Consider the following 25,453-nt stretch of genomic DNA (forward strand, 5'->3'; position numbering starts at 1 on the left):
CCATGGAAAAGAGTAAACAGTTGACGTTTCGGGACGAGACCCTTCCTCAGGACTGAAGGAAAAGGATAAGAAGTCAGAGTAAGAAGGTGGGGGGGGGGGGTGTCTTTGAACTTAGTTGGTAAGCTCTCCATTCCTTGGTCCATAATCAAGTGAGCGCTATTGTTGCAAATCTCAAAAGATTTCTCCGTGGTATAATACATAATGAAAGAATTTACTCAGACTATGTTCCACGTCGTAGACTACCAAATCTATCTCGTCCCGATTTTTCACTACTTATTGCTTAATCCTTGCATCTCAGGCTAGGCATACCGGGGTGCTCAATGAAAGATTACAATGAACTGAGGACCCCTATAACTATTCCCTTTTTACTAACCTCAAACTTACTGCCAACCTCAGCTTCAATTTAGCCTAAGACCATAAGACATAGGAGCAGAATGAGGCCATTCAGTTTATTGAGTCTGTTCCACCATTCTGTGGCTGATTTATTTTCTCTCTCCTGCCTTCTCCCTGTAACCTTAGATGGCCCATACTAATCAAGAAACTATCAACCTCTGCTTTATATACATTAACCTCTGTAGCCATCTGTGGAAATGAATTCCATAGATACACCGCCTCTGTATGAATGACAATTCCTTCTATTCTGAGGCTGTGCACTCTGGTCCTAGATTCTCCCACTATTGAAAATGTCCTCACCATGCCCATTCTCTCTAGGAAGGGGAGGAGGGAAGAGAAGAGAGCGGTATTGATAGGGGATTCTATAGTCAGGGGGGCGGATAGGAGATTTTGTGGGGAAGATCGGGAGTCTGTTGCTTCCCTGGTGCCGGGGTCCGAGACATTTCAGATCAGGTGCAGGTTATTCTCGAGAGGGAGGGCAAGAATCCAGATGTTATGGTCCATGTAGGGACCAATGACGTGCGTAGGATGAGTGAGGGGGTCCTGTGTAGGGAGTTCAGGGAGTTAGGTGCGAAGCTGAAGAGCAAGACCCCCAGGGTAACAATCTCAGGACTGCTACCTGTGCCACGTGCAAGTGAGGCAAGGAACAGAAAGATTATAAAGATTAATACGTGGCTGAGAGGATGGTGCAGGAGGGAGGGCTTCAGGTTTGTAGATAATTGGGCTTTGTTCCAGGGAAGGTGGGATCTGTTCCGAAGGGACGGTTTACACCTGAACTGGAGCGGTACTAACATTCTTGCAGGGAAGTTTGCTAGTGCTTCTTGGGGGGGGTTTAAACTAAATTTGCAGGGGGCGGGGATCCAGAATGTGAGAGAGGATAGTGAGAGGAAGAATAAAGGACAGGTGGGGACTACACGGTTCCAAAATATTAAGTGTGTAGTAGAGAAAGGTGAGGCAGAACAAGTGATAAGGAGGACACATGTACAGAGGGATGGTCTGACGGAACATGGAGTTAAATGTGTTGAAAGAATAAGTAAATTTAGGAAGGACAACAAAATTCTAAGGGCGTATAGCCCGCTGGGAGTTCAGGGAGCTGGGCTAAGCACAATAGGCAACGATTCAACAGAGAGAGGAGAAATGGGCTAAAAATTCTATATCTGAATGCACGAAGTGTCAGAAATAAGGTGGATGAGCTTGAAGCCCAGGTGCGAATGGGTAACTATGATGTTGTTGGGATAACGGAGACATGGCTGCAGGGAGATCAGACCTGGGAAATGAATGTACAAGGGTATACGTGCTATCGTAGGGACAGAAATGTGGGCAGAGGGGGTGGGGTGGCCCTGTTGGTGAGGAATGAGATTCAGTCCTTTACAAGGGGGGACATAGGGTCAGGAGAAGTAGAGTCTGTATGGATAGAACTGAGGAACAGTAAGGGCAAAAGGACCCAAATGGGTGTTGTCTACAGGCCACCAAACAGTAGCATGGATATTGGGTGCAAGTTGAATAGGGAGTTAACATTGGCATGTGGCAAAGGTAATGTCGCAGTAGGTATGGGGGATTTCAACATGCAGGTGAACTGGAAGAATCAGGTTGGTGCTGGACCACAGGATAGGGAGTTTGTAGAGTACCTACGGGATGCATTCTTGGAACAGCTTGTACGAGAGCCGACCAGGGACAAGACTATTCTGGATTTAGTGTTATGTAATGAACAGGATTTGATAAACGATCTTGCAGTAAAGGAGCCATTAGGAGGTAGTGATCATAATATGATAAGTTTTTATCTGCAATTTGAGAAGGATAAGGGCAGCTCGGAGGTGTCAGTGTTGCAGTTGAAACTATGGAGCCATGAGGGAGGAGCTGGCCAAAGTTGACTGGACGGATAGCCTAGCAGAAAAGACAGTGGAACAGCAATGGCAGGTATTGTTGAGAATAATGCACAAGGTGCAAAATCAGTTCATCCCCCAGAGAAGGAAGGATTCAAAGGGGGGAAAGGGGCCACAGTGGTTGACAAAGGAAGTCAGAGATTGCATATCATTAAAAACAGGGAAGTATGACAGAGCTAAGGTGAGTGGGAGGATAGATGATTGGGAAGTTTTAAAGGAACAACAGAACTTAACTAAGAAAGCAATACGGGGAGAAAAAATGAGGTACAAACGCAAGCTAGCCAGGAATATAAAGGAAGATAGCAAAAGCTTTTTTAGGTATGTGAAGAGAAAGAAGATAGTTAAGAACAATGTTGGGCCCTTGAAGAATGAATTGGGTGAAATTGTTATGGGAAACAGAGAAATGGCAGAAAAATTTAATGAGTACTTTAGATCTGTTTTCACTAAGGAAGACACAAGCAATCTCCCAGATGTATGGATGGGCCAAGGACATAGGGTAACAGAGGAAATGAAACAGATTGACATTAGGAAGGAAACGGTGATGAGAAGACTGATGGGACTGAAGGCTGACAAATCCCCAGGTCCAGATGGTCTGCATCCTAGGGTACTAAAGGAGGTGGCCCTGGAAATTGCGGATGCATTGGTAATCATTTTCCAATGTTCCTTAGATTCAGGATCAGTTCCTGAGGATTGGAGAATGGCTAATGTTATCCCACTTTTTAAGAAAGGAGGGAGGGAGAAAACAGAGAACTATCGACCTGTCAGCCTGACATCGGTGGTGGGGAAGATGCTGGAGTCCATTATTAAGGATGAAATAGTGGCATATCTAGATAGCAGTGATAGGATTGGGCCGAGCCAGCATGGATTTACCAAGGGTAAATCATGATTGACTAATCTGTTGGAATTTTTCGAGGATGTAACCAGGAAGTTAGACGGGGGAGGTCCAGTGGATGTAGTGTACCTCGATTTTCAGAAGGCATTTGATAAGGTCCCACATAGGAGATTGGTGGGTAAAATCAAAGTTCAGGGCATCGGGGGGAAGACATTGACATGGATTGAAAACTGGTTGGCAGATAGAAAGCAAAGGGTTGTGGTGAATGGGTGTTTCTCGGAATGGCCGGTGGTGACTAGTGGGGTGCCACAGGGCTCAGTATTGGGACCACAGCTGTTTACAATTTACGTCAACAATTTAGATGAAGGCATTGAGAATAACATCAGCAAATTTGCTGAAGATACTAAGCTGGGTGGCAGTGTGACATGTGATGAGGATGTTAGGAGAATTCAGGGTGACTTGGATAGGCTGGGTGAGTGGGCAGATACTTGGCAGATGACGTTTAATGTGAATAAGTGTGAGGTTATCCACTTTGGGAGTAAGAACAGGAAGGCCGATTATTATCTGAACGGTGTAGAGTTAGGTAAGGGAGAAATACAAAGAGATCTAGGAGTCCTTGTTCATCAGTCACTGAAGGTGAATGAGCAAGTGCAGCAGGCAGTGACGAAGGCTAATGGAATGTTGGCCTTTATTACAAAGGGAATTGAGTACAAGAGCAAGGAAATCCTCTTGCATTTGTACAGAGCCCTGGTGAGACCACACCTAGAGTATTGTGTACAGTTTTGGTCTCCAGGGTTAAGGAAGGACATCCTGGCTGCAGAGGAAGTGCAGCGTAGATTCACGAGGTTAATTCCTGGGATGTCTGGACTGTCTTACGCAGAGAGGTTAGAGAGACTGGGCTTGTACACGCTGGAATTAAGGAGATTGAGAGGGGATCTGATTGAAACATATAAGATTATTAAGGGATTGGACAAGATAGAGGCAGGAAATATGTTCCAGATGCTGGGAGAGTCCAGTATCAGAGGGCATGGTTTGGGAATAAGGGGTAGGTCATTTAGGACAGAGTTAAGGAAAAACTTCTTCTCCCAGAGAGTTGTGGGGGTCTGGAATGCACTGCCTCGGAAGGTAGTGGAGGCCAATTCTCTGGATGCTTTCAAGAAGGAGCTAGATAGGTATCTTATGGATAGGGGAATCAAGGGATATGGGGACAAGGCAGGAACCGGGTATTGATAGTAGATGATCAGCCATGATCTCAAAATGGCGGTGCAGGCTCGAAGGGCCGAATGGTCTACTTCTGCGTCTATTGTTTCTAGGCATTTCAATATTTGAAATGAAATAAACCTCCCCCATTCTTCTATATTCCAGTGAATACACGCCCGGAGCCACCAAACATTCCTCATACATTAACCTTTTCTTTGCCAGGGTAATTCACATGAACCTCCTCTGGAGGCTCTCCAACACCAACACATCCTTTCTTAGATATGGGGCCCAAAGCTGCTCACAACACTCCAAATGTGGTCTGATCAATGCCTTACAAAGTCTCAGCATTATATCCTTTTATATTCTAATCTTCTTGAAATGAATGCTAATATGACTCGACCTGCAAGGTAACCTTTAGGGAATCCAGCATGAGAACTCTCAAGTTCCTCTGCATCTCTAATTTCCGAAATCTCTCCCCATTTACAAAATAGTCCAGGCTGTTATTCCTCCTACTGAAGTGCATAACTATACGCTTCCTTACACTGCGCGTTCTCCTGATCTGTCCAACACCTTTTGTAGATTCCCTGCTTCTTCAGCGCCATGTATCACTCCACCGACCCTTGTACTGCCAGCAAACTTAGCCACAAAACCAACAATTCCGTCATCTAAATCTTTAACATAAATTGTGAAATAAAGCAGTCCCAACACTGACCCCTGTAGAACTCCTCTAGTCATTGGCAGACAACCAGAAACGTTCCTCTTTATTCCCACTCTTTACTTTCTGCCAGTCTGCAAATTTTGCTAGTATCTTTCCTGTAATACCACAGGCTCTTATCTTACTGAGAAGCCTCATGTGCGTCACCATGGCAAAGACCTTCTGAAAATCCAAGGAAACAATATCCACTGACTCTCATTTGTCTATCCCGCCTCTTATTTCCACAAAGAAATCCAACAGATTTGACAGGCAAAATTTCTTCTTAAGGAAACAATGCTGACTTGGGCCTTTTTCATCATGTGCATCCAAGTACCCTGAAAGCTCATTCTCAATAATGAACTCTAACATCAACCACTGAAATCAAGCTAATCTTCTAGTTTAAATATTGCCTTGAATACTGCACATACACCAAAGACATTTCTACTGAGAATTTATTCAATATGTTGGGACAATTACACTACACGCAGCATCCGCAAAGCAAACAGCATTATGAAGGACCCCATGCACCCCTCATACAATCTCTTCTCCCTCCTGCCATCTGGGAAAAGGCTCCGAAGCATTCGGGCTCTCACGACCAGACTATGTAACAGTTTCTTCCCCTAAGCTATCAGACTCGATACCCGAAGCCTGGACTGACACCTTGCCCTATTGTCCTGTTTATTATTTATTGTAATGCCTGCACTGTTTTTGTGCACTTTATGTAGTCCTGTGTAGGTCTGTAGTCTAGTGTAGCTTTCTCTGTGTTTTTTTTTACATAGTTCAGTCTAGTTTTTGTACTGTGTCATGTAACACCATGGTCCTGAGAAACATTGTCTCATTTTTACTATGTACTGTACCAGCAGTAATGGTCGAAATGACAATAAAAGTGACTTGACTTGACTTTGACATTCATAATTGTGCTTCAGTAAAGTGGTAAGGGAGTAAACGCAATGAAACTCATTCCGTCAGTATAGCACTAACAATCAACTTTTTGTGAAATTTCTTTTGGTGGTTTAAACTTTGTCCCTTTTTCCTATTGGCCTTACTTTGAAATAATATCATGATGTTAGCAGATGTATACACAATTAATCCTACTCTAAACACCCTTAATGCCAAAAAAGCAAAGTTATTTAAAAAATTAAATATTTATGAACTATTGATCTTTGCAATAATCTTCTTATAAATTTATTTAACAATGTCTTGCAGATGGCCTTTTCAATGTGGCAGCAGTATTAATTTCTTTCCTAATTCCTGTGCTTTAGCTCAGAATTATATTCCAATACTTTGCCAATTAGGCCTGTAATATTTTCAGCCAAACTGCAATGGATTCTGATTAACTGTGCCATCAGTTAATCATGGCAACCATTTATATGTGGCAACTCTTAAAAAAAATTAATAGAGATAATTGCTGGGATTCCCTTCATTTATTTGGGACACTATGCCGCTTAATTGGGGCAGGAGACAAACAGTTTCTAACGAGCATCAGTCATGTACCTTTGTGTGGCTGTTAGACACTACACCCTGCTTAGAAAGAACAGTTTTTAAATAGCTTCAGTTGTGTGTATTTGTGTTCAAAATGCAGAGACTTTTCTCACTGATAGTTTGAGAGAAATAAACATTAAGACGATACAGAACTGCTTTGCTCACTGTAGTTTCAAGCATTCAGGCTTGGAGAAGCCAGAAACACTGGGAGTGAAAATGAAACTATTTCACTACTTCAACAAATTAGGCACTACAAAGAATTTGAAGGTATTGATAATCCATTTTGAATGTTATAATAAAAGTGAAGATTTGAAGATGCATTCTATGAAGACAGTCTATTACCTGCACTAGGTGCCTGCACTCATTTTGTTTGCATACAGTTAGTTTAAAAAAACGCGGCAGTATACACTGGATGAATTCCTCCGTTGATAAATATTAGGAACTAATACAGTTTTGTACTACAGTAGTAGTATTGGAAGTGTTACAATTTGTTCTGTATTCATTTAAATACATAATTTATTGCTGAGTTTGTCCTTTTTAACTATTTCCATTAACTACTAAATTGGGCCAAAATGTACTGTCCAGATGTGTCTGTCGCAACTAACCAGAATCCACTGTATATACAGTCCTATGCAAAAGTCTTTGACATATATAGGGTGCACTGTACTGTATTTGTCAACGTGGAGTGGACAGCGAGTTTGTAAATCTGGCAGAGCAAAGGATATTGGGAATAGCGACAGTGGAGCACCATGGGAGGGGTGTGGGACAGCTGGCAGAGAGGCAGTGCCAGCGGCAGAGGGTGAGATAACAGGCAGATCATTTAATTCCAAACGATTGGTTTATTGATCATTATAGAGTGTCTCTCTGGTGCTTCCCACACTCTACCTCTCCCTTCCCCTTTTCCCAACAATGATTCTCCCCTCCCTGCTCCCTTCCCGCTCTCAGTCCACAAGAGAACCATATCAGAATCAGGTTTATCACCTTGCACATATGGCATGGTTTGTTTTGCGACAGCAGTACAGTGCAATATATAAAATTACTACAGTACTGTGCAATAGTCCCAGCCTCTCTCTCTCATAAATCTAAGACTTCTGCACAGTACTGTATTTTACAGCAACAACGAAGAAATCAAGGGAGATGCTGACGTTGTAAGTGTATAACCTCGAAATGCAGTTTATTATAGTTTGTCAAGTTTGGCTAGCTGGAAGCCTCCTGGGAGAGTAAGCAAGGATATTACTGACAAACATTAATGGCAGGGGAACATTTATAAATAACACGTTAGAGGAGTATGGGCAGGCATGTCAGAATGGGAATGATACTCTATTACCACAATGAGGCCAAACTCAGCTTGTAAGAGAAACACCTTACATTCTGTTTAGGTAGCCTCTAACCTAATAGCATGAACTTCTGGCAAATCCTCCTGCCCCTTCTCTTTTTCCACTCCCCATTCTGGTTATGGTCTCACACTTTCTCTTCTCCTCACTTGCCCAACACCTCCCTCGGATTCTCCTCCTCCTTCCCTTTCTTCCATAGTCCACTGTCCTCTCCTATTGATTCCTTCTTCAGCTTTTTCCTCTTCTACCTATCACTTCCCAGCTTTTACTTCATCTTTTCCTCCCCTCTGACACCCAGCCCTCCTTCCCTTGCCAGCCGAGTTCAAATTTATTCCAAAATGTTTGACTTTTTCAAACATTTCTATGATTTTTGGTTAATTTGTAAATCATTTCCATGTTTTTCACTGCAGCTTTTTATGTTGATAACTGCAATATTTGAGAATGCAACTAAATAAAACAATAAATTTCAAAATAATATCCCACTATCAGCAAAATAACTTCACTGTATTCTTATATTTCTGAACAAGTCAGAATGTATATTCATTGTGTCTAGAGACTTAATAAGCAGTTGGTATAACAATGCCTAAGATTCTATAATTGTATTCACCTTCAGCACATCAGATGAATTCAGTCAAATCTTGGCTTTGTAACAGCTCACAGATGTAGGTGAGATAGAGTTGAAGTGGTTATTTCCACCGTATTTACTTCATCAGAGCTGAATGCTTATACAATAATGCTGTAGAGTAAAATTCTGCTTATATCTTTCAGAGCTCAATTTATATGTGTTATTCTTTATCTACAGAATGTTTGTAGACAGATTTTATGTTAAATCACTGAATAGTGAACTAATCAAATTGCCTTGACTTCCCTTTTTTCGGTCTTGGAATATATTTCCTTGAACATTGGTTGATCCAGTGACGAGGTAAAAAAAATCCTCCGTGTGATCATATGGGAGATAAGGACCTGGTTAAACCCATTTTTCCTAAATCCCCTTCAGCAATCAGTGAACACTCATTAGAAACACCATTCACAACACATTTCCCGCCACCCTGCTGCAGAAATAGTGGGTTAAAATACGACTTGTAACTTAAGAGTGTATATGAGTCAGGTAGAAAAGGGATTTTAGAATGGGTACAATTAGCCTTGGTGCTCCTTGGTTAAAGGGTTGGAAAATAAGTTAGCTAATGTTGTGTGAGATTTTTGAAATGCACCTGCCTGGAAGCGAGGTAAAGATAGAATTTGATTCAGCTGTCATGCTCCATCTGGTTAAACAATTTATGCTATTCTTACTGAAAGTTCACATCTGAAAAAGGGCAAAGTACAAGATCATTGAAGCATTGTTCGGCTTCAAGGGAAAGAATGCGAATCAAAATAATATCCCGTCTCTCCCACCGATTTTTTTTTATTCTTGTGTTCTGCCAAATTAATGTAACTAATTCAGTCTTTAAAAACGGATTTAAGCTGCATTTAATAAATTATTAATGTAAAAATTCTAAAGCTAAAATACAATAACGCCATATAACATGCACATATGTACCTCTCAATGGGTGTATCAGTTACAAACGGTGAGGAAATAGTAAAGAGCTGAATTAAGTGTAATATTCACAAAGTTTTAGATGAGACCTGTATAAGGCGGTTTTCTCTGCTGGAAAATATCACAAAAATATTGATCATCGAAACATTTCGCATGTTATACAAAGAATGTTAGACAAAGAATGGAAGTTTGCGACTAGTTTTTGTGTGGTGACTGTACATGAAAAAAATACAACCCTCCCTCCATTCTGGTCGCACGATCCTTTCCAGTTCAAATGGTCTATAAATACTTTTTGACTTATTCTCAATAAACACAAAAATACAAATTTGATGAATATCACTTCTCAGAAATAAGACATTTGCACATTCAATGCTGCAGGTTACAAAGATCCTTGAGTTACAAAGGGTTAACTTTTTTGTGTGTAAGATTTTGCTTACCCTGAGCTACTGCCCCTCCTTGTTTCTCCATCCAGACAGTTGGACTCGATTCCACCTTCCTGCAAACTCCACACCATCAGAGGGGAAGAGAAAACGGGAGAGAAAGGCGAACGCGTAAAAAAAAGAAACAGCTGTAGCACCAAAAATTTAACACCACCCTGGTCTCAGAGCCAGCATCTCATCTCAAAAATCTGAGCATTGCACCAGCACACACACACACACACCAAAAACAATGCAATGCAAGCATATCACATTGCAAATTGGGAGATTACAGTGCAAAGTAAGCATTGCATTGCAAATGAGGATAAGAGACTGCAGACACCGTCTGGCAGCTAGCCCAGATAGGGAAACTGAGTGGGGTGTACCATTCAGCACAGTGTCTCGTTCAATAGCTCTATGAATCGTTACATAATTCTTAATCATATTCTTAACAAAAGGACTGGACCAATTTAGTCACGTAGCGCTGTGACAAAGGGAAACAGAAAAAACATTGTTTATCAATCAGTCTTTCAACGTAAAACTAAAACTACCTCAATAATTCATGTGGACTACACCATCTTGCGTTGTATTGTCCCACGGGGATTTTTGTTAAAACCTCGTCTCTTCAATTTTTTGATAGTTTTCTCTGACGAAAATGCTTAAATGGAATGTGCAAGCCGAGGTTGACCTTTTATTCATCATTAAACCTCACCTCACGTAAAATATAGTATGTGAGAAGCAAGTAAAACATTTTAAAAGAAATATTGAACATTTATCAAGGTCAGTGCTGTAACATTGAATGGGGCTGGGCTGGGGTGTGCGAGGGTAGAAGATGAAGCGACTGAGATCGTTAGAGAGGGTGGGGAAAATCAAGGGTGCAATGTGTTTTTTGTGGATTGTATGAAAACTACTGTAATGAATAGGTTAGCCTGCTATATATGTGGTCAGGTACAAGAACATATTTAGATACAAGCCCGTTTTGAGCAAAAGGAACATCCAAGAGATAAAACGGCCCGCCAGAAACAATAAAATCAGTAATTTATATTTAAAAAAAGCTTATGGGGAGGGGTCTCCTGAGTCTAGACGTTAATTTATTCAAAATATATAAGTGAAAAAATACAAAGAAGTGTCCTTTGCGACTACTTACAAATTTTATTTCTTAAGCAATGTGCAACATTAGCAGGATATCAGAACATACAATTTGGTATCTACTTCACATATAAACAAAAAACTTGGTCAAAAAAGAGGAGGCTTTGGGAAATTAATAAAGGTGTTAGGAACATATGGAGGGATTGAGGGACAGAATTCCAAAACTTGGGGACTTGGCAGCTGAGGGCGCAGCTGTTGATGGTGGAGTAGCTACAATTAGCTGCCGAGGGGTCTGGGCAAAGCTCATGGAGGGATTTGATGACGGGTATATGAATTTTTTAAAAGAGGCATTGTTTAACCATAAATTAATTTAGGTCAAGAAACACAGAAATGATAAAAGAAGGGGACTTGCTGTGAATACGCATTAGGCTGAAGTTTCTGGACGTTAAGATTACAGAGTGCAGGACAAGGGAACCTTTCAGCAGACAGCGCACTGGAATTGTCAATCTGGAGGTAACAAGACCTGACTCAACCTGGCTCCAAATTCCTACAATATTTTCCATACCAGATCCAAGCCAAACGTCACTATAAATACAACAATCCCAAACATAGTATGGTTCTGTTTGAGGATGAAAAAAGAACTTGATCAATAACACAAATATACTCTCAACAGCTCCAATAATTATATCTTTTCAAATATCCTATTTTAGTGAGAGTACTGAGCAGGTCATCAGGATCCAGACACAGTACTGAGCCAGGCTGTAAGGGCATGACATGCTCAATCTAACCTAACTTGGACCCAACACACCAATACTGACCCAAACTCATCATACATCGTAAGGTCCCAGTGGGTTCTAGGATAACTGAGGCAAAAGTGGAATCAAAGGACATGACAGGACGAAAAAGCCTCGCTGGTTGTAGCAACGAAAAACAGAGAAGGTTGGAAACATTCAGCCTGACAAACAGCATTTGTAGAAGTGATAGTACAGATGTGTTCATGACAGCATATGTTCCTTCTCTCCCCATTTATATTTAAGGTTCACAAATGAGATCATTATTGTAGAGAACATTTTTACATTATTGCATTTGGTAAAATAACATGTCAGAAGTAAAGGTTAATCAAATTAATGTTTGATGCACCATCAATAACTCTCGGAGACGTGAGTTAAGGTAGGCTTTTATTGGCTGGAAGAAAGCACAAGCAGCAAGCGACCATCACACAACATCCTGGAGACTGAGGCTGGAGCTGTGCCTCCAATTGCCTTTATACCGGGGTCTGTGGGAGGAGCCACAGGAGCAGTCAGCGGGGTGGGGGGGGGGTGGGTGTCCAGACAGGTATATGTAGTTCACCACAATGTTTTCAGTGGCAAATATGTTAATCAATATGTTTACCACAGCCCCTGGCTTTCTCTACTGACTGATGAGGCCACACTCAGGTTGGAGGAGGAACATCTCATATTCTATCTGGATAGCCTCCAGGCTGATGGAATAAACATCAATTTCTCTAACTTCAGGTAATTTCAGCTCCCTCCCCCTTCCCTTCTTATGAATTCCCAATTCTGGTTCCCCTCTCACCGATTCTCATTTGCTAATCACCTATCACCTTCTTCTGGTGTCCCTCCTCCTTCCCTTACTTCCATGTCTGCTGTCTTCTCCTATCAGATTTCTTTATCTTCAGCCCTTTACCTCTTCCACCTATCACCTTTCAGCTTTTTACTTCACCCACCCACCTTCCCTGTCACCTGGTCTCCCCTCTCACCTGATCCTCCCCAATTATTCTGTCCTCCTCTTTTCCAGTTTTGATGAAGGGTCTCAATCCAAATCATCAACTTTTTATTCCCCTACCCAGAGGTTTCCTGACTTGTTGAGTTCCTCCAGCATTTTGTGTGTGTTGCTCAGAATGAATGGGAATGAGATAAGAAATTTCTGAAGAAGTTTATCGTTGTTTTAATTTTCAGGCTACGTTGTTTGCTTGGGTCACGTATTGCATTATCTTATGTAAAATAATGCTAATAAATAATAAATAGGTAATGTATTATTTATTAAAAGAAAATGAAAAATCTCACTTTTATATAATACCCTGTCATGTCTTCTGGGCTGCTTGTTGGAGGGATTAATCTTTTATTCCAGAAGATTGAAGAGCAGTCCTTGAGCTAGAGCAAACCAAGTTGAGAGGCACATCAAAAATTCCAGAGCACCAGGGACTTGCATTGAACTAGCCACCAATTTATTTCTTAGAATTAGAAAACAAATCACCAAAAACATTTGTTTGTATGAATTGGCTACAATATCTGAATATATTTGTGAATCCAGAGAACATTAAGATATTGGAGAAATGTGAGTACTTTCTTGCTATTTTTCAGTCTCATTAATACCCATCTTTAAAGGTAGATATATTTGATGATCACTTATGCACAGCAATGATGCTAATAATTTAGAACATTTTTTTGGAAACTCAGTAAAGGGACAGGAGTTGATGTACCTTCACAGTAAATCCATATTACAGTCTCTCAATGGTGAACGTATACTTCTCTCAGATGCATTGGTAGGATTAAATATTCTCTAGAATGCGGTCTCACTGGGAATCTATATGGGCTGGGGTGTAATCTCTAGCACGGTGCAGTCTAATTCTTGTATACCCATACACTCAGAAACAAATCCTTCCACCCACCATGTCCATCTAGACCATCTATACTACTCCAGCACTCTTTCCATAGCCTTCAAATCTTTGTCTGTATACTAACTAAGTGTTCTGAGAGTATGTGCTTCTACCATCTTCTCAGGCACGGTGTTCCAGAATACAACTATCCTCTAGTTATAAAGGAAAGCTTCTGTCTCTTGTTTGTTTTTTGTACTTGATCATTACATCTGAATTATCTATATACATAGACTGTCTGTTTCTAACTTTTTATCATTCAAAGGGGATTTGAACCTATTCTTTTTAAGTCCATGATTTTTATTTTGATGTGGTAATGGAACACTGCTCACAGACTTACTTAGAAGAAAAATTTAGTGGTTTTTCTTTGTTCTCATTTGCCTACATTACAATCCATTGCCACAATTTTGCTCATACACAAATAATATATTTGTAATGTTATGGTTCTTTCAGTATTGTAAAGCTTTGTGCCAATGACAGTTTTGAATGTGTGACACTGTTATCATCTGGGTTGTTCATAAATACAGTGAATAGTTGAGATACTGACACAGGTTATCAGGGATACCACTAGTACCACCTTGCTAATGAGAGTATCTACCAATTACACCCATTCTGTGTCCTGTCAATAATCTGCCAGAATTCCTTCGTGTACGTCTCAGCATCAAATTTCCTTCAATAACTCTCCTTTGAGATTAGATGGGATGGTTTTACATTTAATATTACTGCATAAATGCTATGTGTTATTGTTGAGGTCAAAATCTGCCTAAAAGTCCGGAACTAAGAGTTCTGAAGAGGATTAGTTACTGCTAATGATTATAGATTCTCATAATGACATCTTCTTTAATGTGTGCCATGCTGTGCTATCCCATGAGAATCTGTGTTTGTATCTCTATTCATTTTTATTTATTAGCAGTGTAGATGACAGGATAGTCGCATATTCATATTGTCAATGACACAGAGATAGCCGATACTAAAAGCAATGTAGATAGAACCATGTGCCTGGTGTTGGAAAAAGACTGCTCCAACACACTCAGCATTTATTTATACCTGGCAAAGAACATTGTTCATCTAAGGATTAAATTAGACACCAAATATAAGGCAACTCTGTATCACAATCCCATTTACCTCAATTTTCTGTTATTATTGAGATATCCTTTTTTTAAGGTAAAAAAAAAGGCATTAATATCAGAAGATGATTTTCTAAAAAGTCTTTTACCATGAATAATTTGAATAAAAATCAAATAATTCTGGATGGATTTTAAAATCTGGATCACAGTGGATAAATGGACTGATCAGGAAGCTATAAATCGATTAATAGAGCCTTGCATTATGGAATTTTATTATAATAAACATAAACAGGAATATCTTTATATAAACAAATATAAAGACATTCCTTTCAACACTTATTTTACATGGATGACATAAAACTCACAAATTTAAAAAAATCTTTCTTTTTGTAGCACCAAGTCACATTGTCTGAAGTGTTATATCTTATATAATGAATTTGTGTTTCAAACCCATATCTCCAGTCACATGCATTGGTTATTTTAGTACTGGCCTACTTTGCTTTTAGCCTTGATGAAAGGATATATCTTGTAACTATTTCAAAATATTGTGCATCATTCTTACCTCGGCTGCAGAAGAGATGAATCATTAGGACAACACCTTGGAGCAGGCCAAGCTGACACCAATGAACATAGAACAAGCAACAGAAAGAACATTCAGCCCATGATATTCTACTGATCTCAATACTATTTATACTAAATGTTCTCTTTCTATGTATCATCTATATCCTTTCATTGCCTTTGTAGTCACGTGTCTATCAAAAGCCTCTTAAATTCCACCAAAATACCTGCTTCCACTATTACCAATTCCAGGCACCTATCACTCTCTGCATTAAAAAAATCTTGCCCCTCACATCACCTTTGAACTTCTCCCCTTCTAACTTTAAAAGCACATATTCTACCCTGACTGTCCACACTATCTATGCCTCTCGTAACTTTAAAAATCTATTAGGGCTCTCCTCAACCTCAGATGCTCTAGGGAGAACAACCAAAAAGTTTATTAAAATAACGATGGGCCAGAGTGCAGGAAGGAGACGGCAGGCCTAGTGACATAGTGTTAATGACAACAACCTTTCCCTCCATGTCAGAAAAACAAAAGAGCTGGTCATTGACTTCAGGAAGGGGGGTGGTGGGGGGGGGGGGTTAGCGCACATGCTCTTGTTTACATTAACAATATGTTTTCCCCTCTAGTTGGGATCTTCACATACTTTTTCAAGAACCCCTCTTGTGCAAAATTAAATGTATCATTGAAGAATGTACAGCATATGTTTCCATTTACTACTGTAAGATTAATTTTCTTGCAGGGAAAAAATACAAACTATACATAAACAAAGACTGAAAATAACCCATGTGCAAAGGAAGACACAACTGTGCAAATACAGAAACTACTGAGAACATGAGCTCTGAAATGTCCTTGTAAGCAATGGGAACAACATTGTCTGAAATTGACAGACTGCAATGTTGTTGGACTCCAGAATGGTTTTAATGTAGAACTGTCCAAAGGTACAACTTTCCAGTCTTTTAAGCTAAGATTTAAACTCCTGCTAAATAGCATTATTGTGATGGATGGTGTTTTGGAATCAATTAGTTCCATTGTCAAGAAATGAATTAAAGTGAGACTGTAAGAGGAAAAAATGGGTAAAGCCATTTATCTGAACAGAAAGTGAAAACCATGTAAAGTTATCTAAAGTCAGGAGATGTAAGATGCTTGATGTGGACAGAACAAAAAGATTTTCTACAAAGATGTAGCAGCATCCTTACTACACTGGTGATGATTGTCAGTAGTTCCATTATGACAATCAACTGGATAGAAAGAAATTTCTTTAGAAATATTCAATATTCTAAAAGAAGCTGTGATCTTCAATATTATACTTATTATTTTAAACTGGTGTTATATTACCAATATAAAACGTTTCTTTATGTTCATTTACAAAAGCTCAACAGCAAGAGAAATAATTTATAGCTAGATACCAATGGAACATGCACCATTATTTATTTCATACCAGTAAATATTCACAATTAGACAGACCCCTATTAATCTATGTGCCCAGACTCCAATGTAACTTTTTTCAGAAGCAGCTGTGCCACAATTCTGGTTGATTATTAAATTAGTATTAAGATTGATGAACTCGTATCATACATATCAGAATTGGTGTAACAAAAAATGCAGCCCTTTGAGAGTTGGGTCACGTGATTTCCAATTCATTAATGCAATGTGAGCCCTGAATTTGTAGTGTTAACTTCTGCCTTCACAATCTCAATGTGACAATGTATGAGTTCATGTATAGACCAATTTATTTGACATATAAATGGTGCAGAAGTCCCATTCAGATTGCTAGGCTAGTATTTGTGACTTAGACATCACTGCAATAGCTCAGCCATTACTCTTGAACACAACAACTCACTAATGGATAAAAGACCCGTCACTAGAGACTGTCATGGGAATTTTACTTGACTCAGTAACAGCACTTTTTACTCTGATTCAGAAGGCTGTGGGCTGAAGCTCTTGTCCAAGACTCGAGTGTATAATGTAGGCTGACACCTCTGACCAATAATCAGTGTGATCTGATTTTCAAATGGAAGACTAAACCAAACACCTGTCTCCCACCTCAAATGAGACTAAGGGATTTTCAAAGAGCAGGCACAGATACAATGGTTTGAGTGGCTTTCTTCTGCTCAGTGTGATTGTATGATAATAACAGTAGCAGCACACTAAAAAGTAAAGCTGTTCATTGACTTTTAAGTGGTTTGGGTATGCTTCAGGTTGAAAGTTATGCCCTATAAAGATTTTTTTGCTTCTTGCAAAGAATAGTAACATTAAAAACAGAAAATGGCTGTAAAGGTTGGAATATTTTTATTTCCTATATTTCCAACTGGCATTACTTTAGTCCCAGTATTAAAAGAAAGGCATAGATTACCAACTGGAAAATGTAAGCATGAAAGTTGATTGTGAATATATCAAGGCAGAGAGTAATGTTATTAGATAATTTCATGATACCCAACAGATATTAATTTTTGAAACTGTGAATATCATGATTCAAAGATATACTGCAGATTCTACTTGGAATGGATAAGCTTTTCAAGGAGTTGTCATTTTACCATTCTGAATGAAATATGTATTTAAAACTCATTTATATCATGTTTATTCAAACAATATAAAGCTTATATTTACAAGTATTTTAAAGATATTTTAACAATGCTCAGAAAGATATGATTTGTTAAAAGGAACTAAATTATTGGAGTTTTTTAAAATTCAGATTGGTTTACAGCCTTATCTAATTGTACGCTTTGTTGTGGGTTTCTGAGAGAGGTATTCCAGCTGCCCCTGAATCGGAATTACATGCTGACAATTAAGCTGTCTGCTGTTTCAGGCAGCTGCTGTCTCAGATCTGCTCACAATAGAAAGGAAGCACTGCACATTGGTTTCCTCTGTTCACAGTGTGTACATCCTTAAAGGGGCTGTGCTTCAGAATTTTCCGTGCTGGAGCTTTCTAAATCTTAGCCAAATCATCGGAAAACATGTAAAATGGGAGGCTACATGTTTCTGGAGAGAAAATCAGAGGGCAAGCCCCCTCAGGCTTTTAAGGGGCTATGCGTATAGTGCAGAAATGGCAATGTGTGTACTTATGAAAAAGAAGCAGAATGAACCAAAAGCTTTAAGTGGCTACATTCCAATCAAACTGCCTTGCAATATGTTTTTAACTGCATTAATTCTGTTCTTTCTTATTTTGAATTAATGGCACTAATCTACAATTTTGTACTGTCTTGCTGCAGATCTTTGAGTAGAGTGCCGATTTTAGGAGTGAGGGTATATGAACAATAGTGGTCTGCCTCTGAAATTCCCACTGAGTGCATAAATTTTAATTATTAATACAAGTACATTGCACCATTAATATTGAAGACATTTTACAGCAATTCTCAAGGTAGTGGTGGGATGGAGTTTGTCTAACTGGAGGTCTGTGACCAGTCGTGTTCTGTAAGGATTACTGTTGGGACCTCTGTGGTGTATTAGGTCTGGATGAAAATTTAGCTAGTCTGGTTAGTAAGTTTGCAGACAACACAAAAATTAGTGGAGCTGCAGTTAGGGAGGATGGTTATCAAAGGATATTACAAACATGTCTGCTACATTGGTCGTGATTATGGCACCTCTGAAGTCTCCTGGCACATCATCCTGTCATCTGATTTGAGAGATGATTGGGCATATACTCTATAATTTAGAAGAATGAGGAATTATCCTATTAGGCTTGGCAGGGTGGATGCCACAACAGTGCCATTGTGAACCAGAGCTTATAGTCTCAAAGTAAGGGAATGGTCACTCATTGCTGAGGTATGACGCAATTTCTACATCCAAAATCTAGAAATTCTTTGGAATACTTTCTCCAGCTGTTAAGTCACTGAGTATGTTTAAGGCTGAGATGAATAGATTTGGATATGAAGAAAATCAAGGGATACAAGGAAAAGGAAAGAGGCGATACGCTAAAAGATAATTGCAACCATACTGCATGGCTGAAAACAGTGGAGAGGTTATCAGAAAATTCAGGTCAGGAGAGACAATGGATCTTTTAACTACATTAACTTTCTACATTGTCCTCTTAAGCACACTCAGGGTTGATGTTATTCTACTCATTCTGCTGGGAAATATGTGACATATCACATATAATAAAGGCCTCTTTACTGATCAAACGTATCCTGAGAGAGGTAAAGTATATCTGCCTACCTTTGAATCTTTGTCGAACAGTCAGAAGATGGAGCTTTGCTTCACTTCCACTGCTCTTCACAATGATAATACATGACATTATCCTCTTGACCCATTCCACAACGTTGGCATGAAAGAGAACAAACAATTCTTTCAGGCTCACTGTAGCAATTCGTTTTCTGCTTGCACGGATTGAAGCTGCAATACCAGTGTCAATTTTCATTGACATTCTCGTTCTTTCATCATTTACTGTTGCACAGAAAGATTCTGTAGTATTCTAACCTATCATGAAGAGTCCGTACAGCCCACTCAGGAGACTCCTTCTTCACTTAGATCATTTGTACAATTTGATATGGAGGGCTATGGTCCAAGTGCAGGTGGATGGGACTAGCAGAAGATTGGGTTGGCATGGAATGGATGGGCCAAAGGGCCTGTTTCCCTGCTGTGGTACTCTATGACACAAGACTCTTTACTATTCTTTCCATTATGCTTTGTACCCTTTCATTTCCTGAATTTGCCATGGTCTTTCTTTGATTTCAAGGAAATTATTGAAATGGCAAACAGACTCTGTTTTCTCTAATTGGTTCGGTGCTTTGGTGTTTCCACAGTGATAACGTGATCTCTTTTCCTAAAGATGCTAACAAGTCAGGTAAACAAGTTACACTTTTGCTGGGAGATATTCCAACTTCTACACTTGCTTCACCATTGTCTCCACCACTTGCACAATAACAAATGCTTGTCTGAAATAAATTTTCTTCTCACTAAACAGTTGCATAGTGGATTCCAAAGTTATGTGATTCCACAGTGCTACTCCAAAATTACAGTATCCTACTGACAGCATGCAGAAACTGATCTCAAATCTATGTCAAAATCTGCAATAGTTTCACCTGCTTGTTAATTCCAGCTGCTAAGCTTTTACTATTGAACTATGGGCCTGACGGATTGGCACACTAACATTCTTCAATAAGTTTAATCAAATATTTGAATATCTTGCCTTCTGGTTTGACTAGAGCCAGCAGAATTTTTATCATAAACACAAGAGATTCTGTAAATGCTGGAAATCCAGAGCAACGCACACAAAATGGTGTTGGAACTCAGCAAATTAAGCAGCATCCATGGAGAGGAATAAGCATCCATGTTTTTGTTTGAAACCTTTCATTAGGACTAGAAAGGAAGGGGGAAGAAGCCAGAAAAAGAAGTGGGGGAGGGGAAAGATTACAAGCTGGCAGGTGAGGGAGGGGGACGATGAAATAAGATGCTAGGATGTGAAAGCTGGAAGAGGTAGAGTGCTGAAGAAGAAGGAATCTGATAAGAGAGGCAAATGGACCATGGGAGAAAGGGAAGGAGGAGGGGCACTAGAGCGAGGTGATCAACAGGTTAGAAGGAGTGAAATGGGAGCCAGAATGAGGAATGGAAAAAGAGAGGAGTGAGAGGGGGGAAATACTGCCAGAAGTTAGAGAAACTGGCATCTGTGAAGAGACTTGACTACAAAAAGAGAAGCAGGACTGCTAAGATGAAAAATACCATGAGCTAAAAGACATACTGTAATTAAATAAGGCCATAAGATATGGAAGCAGCAGTAGGCCATTCAGCCCATCGAGTCTGCTTCCGCCATTCAATCATAGGCTGATCCAATTCTTCCAGACATCCCCACTCCCCTACCTTCACTCCATACCCTTTGATGCCCTGGCTAATCAAGAACCTATCTATCTCTGCCTTAAATGCACCCAATGACTTGGCCTCCACAGCTGCTTGTGGCAACAAATTCCACAGATTTACCACCCTCTGACTAAAGTAATTTCTCTGCATCTTTGTTCTAAATGAACATCCTTCAATCCTTAAGTCATGCCCTCTTGTCCTAGACTCACATACCATGGGAAATAAATTTGCCACATCTAATCTGTTCAGAGCTTTTAACATTCGGAATGTTTCTATGAGATCCTCCCTCATTCTCCTGAACTCCAGGAAATACAGCCCAAGAGCTGCCAAATGTTCCTCATATGGTAACCCTTTCATTCCTGGAATCATTCTCGTGAATCTTCTCTGAACCCTCTCCAATGTCAGTATATCCTCTCTAAAATAAGGACCCCAAAACTGCACACAATACTCCCAAGTATGGTCTCATGAGTGCCTATAGAGCCTCAATATCACATCCCTGCTCTTATATTCTATACCTCTAGAAATGAATGCCAACATTGCATTCGCCTTCTTCACAACTGACTCAGCCTTTAGGGTATCTTGCACAAGGACTCCCAAGTCCCTTTGCATCTCTGCATTTTGAATTCTCTCCCTATCTAAATAATAGTCTGCCTGTTTATTTCTTCCACCAAAGTGCATGACCATACACTTTCCAACATTGTACTTCATTTGCCACTTCTTTGTCCATTCCCCTAAATTATCTCAGTCTCTTAGCAGGCTCTCTGTTTCCTCAACACTACCTGCTCCTCCACCTATCTTTGTATCATTGGGAAATTTAGCCACAAATCCATTAATACCATAGTCCAAATCATTGACATACATCGTAAAAAGCAGCGGTCCCAACACCAACCCCTGTGGAACTCCACTAGTAATGGGTAGCCAGCTAGAATAGGATCCCTTTATTTCCACTCTCTGTTTTCTGCTGACCAGCCAATGCTCCACCCATGCTAGTAACTCCCCTGTAATTCCATGGGCTTGTATCTTGCTAAGCAGCCACATGTGTGGCTCCTTGTCAAAGGCCTTCTGAAAGGCCTCCTTTGTCCACCCTGCTTGTAATTTCCTCAAAGAATTGCAGTAGGTTTGTCAGGCAGGAATTTCCTTTCAGGAAACCATGCTGGCTTTGGCCTGACTTGTCATGTGCCTTCAGGTACTCTGTAATCTCATCCCTAACAATTGACTCCAACAACTTCCCAACCACTGATGTCAGGCTAACAGGTCTATAGTTTCCTTTCTGCTGCCTCCCACCCTTCTTAAATAGTGGAGTAACATTAGCAATTTTCTAGTCATCCAATACAATGCTGGAATCTATCGATTGATAATGCCTCCGCAATCTCTCCAGCTACTTCCTTCAGAACCCAAGGGTGCATTCCATCAGGTCCAGCAGAGATATCCACCCTCAGACCATTAAGCTTCCTGAGCACCTTCTCAGTCGTAAATTTCGCTGCACAAACCTCACTTCCCTGACACTCTTGAATGTCTGGATGCACCATACACATTCAGTTCCTCTGCTATCACTGCATCTCTCACTACAATATCTCCAGCATCATTTTGTATCAGTCCTATATCTACTCTTGACTCTCTTTTACCCTTTATGTACTTAAAAAAGCTTTTAGTATCTTCTTTGATATTAGTCACCAGTTTCCTTTCATAATTCATCTTTTCCTTCCTAATGACCTTCTTAGTTTCCTCCTTCAAGTTTTTAAAAGCTTCCCAATCCTCTATCTTCCCGCTAGCTCTGGCTTCCTTGTATGCCCTCTCTTTTGCTTTTACTTTGGCTCTGACTTCACTTGTCAGCCACGGTAGTGCCCTTTTTTCATTTGAAAATTTCTTCTTATTTGGAATATACTGTATCTGTCTTGCACTTCCCTCATTTTTCACAGAAACTTCAGCCATTGCTGCTCTGCTGTCCTTCCTGCAAATGTCCCTTTCCAGTCAAATTTGGCTAGCTCCCCTCTCATGCCATTGTAATTTCCTTTATTCCACTGAAATACCAACACATTGGATTTTATTTTTTCCCTCTCAAATTTCAATGTGAACTTGATCATATTGTGATCACTGTTCCCTAAGGGTTCCTTAACCTTAAGCTCTCTTATCACCTCTGGATCATTGCACAACACCCAATCCAGTACAGCCAATCCCCTAGTGGGCTCAATAACAAGTTGTTCTAAAAAGCCATCTCTTAGACATTCTATAAATTCTCTCTTGAGATCCAGAACTGACATGGTTTTCCCAATCCACTTTCATGTTAATTCCCCAACAATTATCATGACATTGCCCTTCTGACACCTCTTTTCTATCTCCTGCTGTAATTTGTAATCCACATCCTGGTTACTGTTTGGAGGCCTGTATACAACTGCCATTAGGGTCCTTTTACCCTTTCCATTTCTTAAACTCAACCCATAGAGACTCTACACCTCCTAATCCTATGTCATCTCTTTCTAATGATTTAATATTATTTCTTATACACAGAGACACACCACCCCCTCTGCCTACTAACCTATCTTTCTGATACACCGTATGTCCTTGGACGTTCAGCTCCCAATGGCAGCCATCCTTTAGCTAAGTTTCAGAAATGGCCACAATGTCATATTTGCCAGTCTGTAGCTGAATTTCAAGATCATCCATTTTATTCCTTATGCTGTGTGCATTCAAATATAACACTTTCAATCCAGTATTTGTTGCTTTCTGTTTTAACTGCACCACGCCTCTATCACCCTGTAACTCATGCCACTGGCTGTAATTAAGCCTCCTCTCCTGCCTGTTCTTTCTAAAATCTCTGTTGCATGCTATCTTTGATTTATTTCTGTTTTCCCCTTCATCAGCCCCTTACCACTCCGGTTCCCATCCCCCTGCAAATTTAGTTTAAACCCTCCCTCACAGCTCTATTAAATGTGCCCCTAGGATACTGGACCCCTTTGAGTTCAGGTGTAACCCATCCTTTTGTACAGGTCATACCTCCCCCAGAAGACACCCCAATGATCCAGGAATCTGAAACCCTGCCCCCTACACCAGTCTCTCAGCCACGCATTATTACGACTGATCATGCTATCCTTGCCCTCGCTAGCACGTGGCACAGGCAGCAATCCTGAGATTACTACCCTAGAGGTCCTGCTTTTCAGATTCCTACCCAACTCTCTGAATTCTCTCTTCTCTCTTTAGGACCTCCTCCCTTTTTCTACCTATGTCATTGGTACCAATGTGTACCAAGACTTCTGGCTGTTCACCCTCTCCCTTCAGAATACTCTGCACCCGATCTGAGACATCCTGTACCCTGGCATCTGGGAAGCAACACACCATGCATGTATCTCTATCAGGCTGACAGAACCTCCTGTCTGTTCCCCTCACTATGGAATCCCCTATGACTACTGCATTCCTCATATTCCTCTTTCCCTTCTGCACCACGGAACCAGGCTCAGTGCCAGAGACCCGATCGCCATGGTCGTCCTCTGTCAAGTCATTCCCTGGATTGCATCCAATATGAGATGACAATTACTGAGGGGGATGGCCAAGGGGTGCTCTCTACTATCTGAGCTCTTCCCTTCGCTTCCCTGACCATCACCCACTTATCAAACTCCTGCAGCCTCGGGTGACTAACTCCCTGTAGCTCCTCTCTATCTCCTGTTCACTCTTCCTAATAAGCTGTAGGTCATCGAGGTGCAGCTCCGGATCCCTAACACGGTTTCTCAGGAGCTGCATCTCGGTGCACATGTGGCCATCTGGGAGACTGGAAGATTTCCAGGATTCCCACATCTGACACCCAGAGCAAAATACTAACCCTACTGAGTGCTCTCTATTCCTAAAAAAAATGCAAAGAAAAACCAAAAACGAAGTCCACCTACCCACTTACCTCGCTGAAGCCTGAATGAGCCAAAGCCTGTCGCAATACAACTACAAGACATTCTATAACTGGAAGTTTCAACATTCCTGAAGGGAAAAGGAACACCTCAACAAGCACTTGAGGCAGCGGTCCAGTCAAGAAACCTAAAGAACAAGGGGACAGAATGGAAATTTAGCAAATTACTAACAGGAATAACATGCACAGTGACAATGATATGTCACCATCTGCTATGCAAGTGCCAGTGCCCAGGATTGGAAAGAGAAGGGGGCTGTAAAGTCAGGCAGCTCCATCATGGACACTATAGCCTCCCCACCATCTTCAGAAGGTGATGCCTTACCATTCATCATTAAGAATCCTCACCATCCAGGATGTGGCCACTCCTCATTACAAAAGATTAGCTTTATTTGTCATATACACATTGAAACATACAGTGAACTGTGTTGTTTGCATCAAATCAAATCAGTGAGGATGTACTGGGTCACACTTCCAACACCGACCGGGATCAGGGAGGAGTACAGGAGCCTGAAAACGCACACTCAAGAGTTTTGGAACAGCTTGTTTCGCTCCACTATCAGATTTCTGACTGGTCCATGAACCCCATTAACTCTAATTTGCTCCATTATTGCATTTCTTATTTTATGTAT

At 40.4% G+C, this 25,453-nt stretch overlaps 2 protein-coding genes across 4 annotated transcripts in view; one reads left to right on the top strand and one right to left on the bottom strand.

The window, feature by feature from the left end:
* Positions 1-19,921, bottom strand: part of dbndd1 (dysbindin domain containing 1) — a 38,120-nt gene extending 18,199 nt beyond the window's left edge. The window contains exons 1-3 of one of the 3 annotated variants that reach the window (XM_073070235.1): positions 19,295-19,366; positions 15,143-15,194; positions 9,790-9,855 (exon numbers count right to left, since the gene is read on the bottom strand). In XM_073070235.1, the coding sequence (XP_072926336.1) occupies positions 9,790-9,855; positions 15,143-15,167 (91 nt within the window). In that variant the 5' untranslated portion in view covers positions 15,168-15,194; positions 19,295-19,366. Of the gene's footprint in view, positions 1-9,789; positions 9,856-12,923; positions 12,939-15,142; positions 15,195-19,294 lie in introns of those variants that run through there. The other 2 variants (XM_073070234.1, XM_073070236.1) reach the window with 2 other exon arrangements.
* gas8 (growth arrest-specific 8) overlaps positions 10,462-25,453 on the top strand; it is a 51,435-nt gene continuing 36,443 nt past the window's right edge. The window contains exons 1-2 of the mRNA XM_073070233.1: positions 10,462-10,548; positions 12,255-12,371. The gene's annotated coding sequence lies outside the window, so the exon portion shown is untranslated. The remainder of the gene's footprint in view (positions 10,549-12,254; positions 12,372-25,453) is intronic.

Source organism: Hemitrygon akajei, chromosome 17 (genome assembly GCF_048418815.1).
Source record: "Hemitrygon akajei chromosome 17, sHemAka1.3, whole genome shotgun sequence".
Taxonomy (NCBI): domain Eukaryota; kingdom Metazoa; phylum Chordata; class Chondrichthyes; order Myliobatiformes; family Dasyatidae; genus Hemitrygon; species Hemitrygon akajei.